The 2,798-nt window shown below is 37.5% G+C and overlaps 1 protein-coding gene across 1 annotated transcript; it reads right to left on the reverse strand.

Annotated features, from left to right (window-relative positions):
* Nucleotides 1–219: 219 nt before the first annotated feature.
* LOC124224790 (zinc finger BED domain-containing protein 5-like) lies at nt 220–2,250 on the reverse strand. Its single transcript, XM_046636994.1, has one exon. The coding sequence runs from the start codon at nt 2,248–2,250 to the stop codon at nt 220–222; it is 2,031 nt and encodes a 676-aa protein (XP_046492950.1).
* Nucleotides 2,251–2,798: the final 548 nt, after the last annotated feature.

Raw genomic sequence — 2,798 nt, forward strand, 5'->3', positions numbered from 1 at the left:
TTCCAAAATTAAGATTACTGATCAAAATTGTCTACGCACCAAAGATGCAAATCAATAACTGAAAGCCTATGGAATGAAAATTAATTATTTATCAACTTTTACCTGAATAATTCAATGAGTATAGTCGAAATATGTCAGCTATCCAGACAGTAAACAGTTTCCTTAAATTTATGATGACTTAGGTTTTGTTATCTTAGTACAAATTATAAGTATTGATTTTTAGTTGTACATTTGCAATGAGTGCTTATCTATGACGTTTGGATTGACTACAAAATCGAAGCACTGATCATTGCCAATCAAAGTTTTAGTGTGCAGTATGCCGGACAAAGTTTCGGCTTCCAGACGATTTCTAACTTTGGTCTTATTAAGCTGGATTTGGGAAAATATTCGTTCCACCGCAGCACTAGAGTGTGGCAGGCAGTGCAAGTTCCTTACGAAGTCGGACAAGTGATGAAATTTAACTGATCCATCACCTAGTTTAAGTTTTGAGACTGTCTCCCAATAATCAATACTGGGTGCAAGTGGCACATTTATTTCCAGATTTTTTAACTCCCTCCACTCTGAGTGCAGATCATTCAAAGCATTCTCGTGGACCAGGTTTGGAAATTTTGATGCAAGAGGAGCGATGGAGTTGTGTGACCTCATTTGCGTCGGATCTAACAAGCCTAATTCTTTGAACACTTGGAGATTAGGGTCTTGGAAATTGAACCGCTTGACCAGTTGTTTGCAGGCTTCAATGTAAAATTGGAGACATCTGAGACGGAAATCTGAAAGTTGTTCCAAACTTAGTCCATGAGAACCATTTGATATGGACGCAGTAACTTTTGCACCAAGGTAAACCTCTTCTATCACAACGAAATTATGCGGATTATCAAACACAATTCTTTCTACAGCAGTGTTTCTAACATAGTCACTCTTAAGGAAGCAGTTCAGCAGCGTCTTGTATACCGTAGACACACGTGAATAGAGTTGATGGATTTTTGTTTCCTCCGACTGCATTTCAAGATTTAGGTTGGTAAAATATGGCAGTACATATTCCAAGAATTGGAGGTAAATTTTAACATACTTTTCTTTTAATCTGCTTAAAATCATGTCTGCTGCGAGAACTTTATCCTCATAAACTGCATCAGTAAAGAACAAAATGAGCGCAGTACTAAAGAACAAAATGAGCGCATCGTACTGTTCGAGCAATCTTTTCACTACTTGTAGCAATGAAAGCCACCTGGTTTGTGAAGGGTGAAGAAGTTTGTGGGGCTTCAGGCCCAAGAACTCTTGGAATTGTTTAAGCACAGAGAGCCTCTTGTAACTATGTTGGATATAGTTGAATACATCTCTGGCGATATCTTCGATTACACGTGGTAATTTTTCACACGCATAATTAGCACATAATGCAAAAGAATGGCAGATGCATTTCATTAAAAACAAGTGCGGAATGTCTTTTTTCAACAAGACGGACAGAGAGTGATGAGTTCCGAACATATTACTTGCACCGTCACTTGCAAAACCAATCATATTCGATTTATATGGGATATTATGCTTTTTGAAAAAAGCGATAACGTGATCATACAGAGCTTGGGCAGTCACAATTGGTGTAGGAATCAGGACAAGAAACACATCATTTATCCGACCATTGTTAAAAAATCTGACTACTAGTGCCAAGTGCTTTGTTGCGCTGACGTCTGTGGATTCATCAACAAGAAGTGAAAACTTGGTTGTTTGGAGACACTGCACAATTTGTTCAAACTGACTATAACCTGTGACATTTTGCACTATTTTAGTGCACTTTGTTCTGCTGCAACTGATACCCTTAGCTACCTCAGAATCAGGACTTATAGCTTTAATCAATTTTGTCAGGTGATCAGCTGTATTCAAGGCAATATTATGCTCTACCATGAATGCTGCGATTCTGATTTCGGAATACTTTATCTGATGCGATAACTGTCTTTCTCTCTTGAAGCTCTGATTATTAATAACGGGTTGTTTCCTCAAAGTGGTGGCTCGCTGTACGTGTTTAGAAGACTTCCTGTGCTTGAGCAAATTTGATCTCCCACCAACAGTAGTGTAGTCAGCATTGCATACTTTACAGTGAAAGTGACGTTCATTTATCTTGCTTCTTGCCAGCCATTTTTCCATTAAGGGATCCTTTTCCCATGATGACATATACTTCTGGGCGTAAGGTTTTTTTTGGGGTTTTTTTGAACGTTTTTCTTCATTAGAATCAGAATGAACGCTGTCACTGTCCGACGCCATGATCAAAGTCAAAAACCGTGACTTCAATTAAATCTGGATTCAGTTTCCAGGTGAATTCGTGTCTCCTATACTGTAGGATAAAAATAAAACAGCTTATCGGTAAATTCAAGACTTAGTTGAATATTAGGAAATACGTCACAATTAGGTGCTTTAAATAACAACAAAGCTACTCAACTGTTTTGGATAAATAAAATTTGAAATAATCAAATAAAACTGCCTATTAATCTCACCTTATTATTGTTAGCCACAAGTCACATCACTCACCTCACGCCCGCGTGGATGAAAAATTTGAGGTTACAACCCTATAATGAAAAATTACGAATAAATATTTAAAAATCATAGTGTTTCGAAAATTGGATAAAATTATGGAAATCATAAACAATAATTGCATGAAACTTTAAATGTCTTTCTACGCAAAAATATGTATTGAGATTAGTTGAATATACAAACCTCCAACACAGACTTCGTTGATCGTTCTACAGATTTTTCCCGCCACAGTGCTGCAACGGCTGCACCACTACGACACCGCCACTAGTACCATCAACTTG

This window comes from Neodiprion pinetum, chromosome 1, assembly GCF_021155775.2.
Source record: "Neodiprion pinetum isolate iyNeoPine1 chromosome 1, iyNeoPine1.2, whole genome shotgun sequence".
NCBI classification, from domain to species: Eukaryota; Metazoa; Arthropoda; class Insecta; order Hymenoptera; family Diprionidae; genus Neodiprion; species Neodiprion pinetum.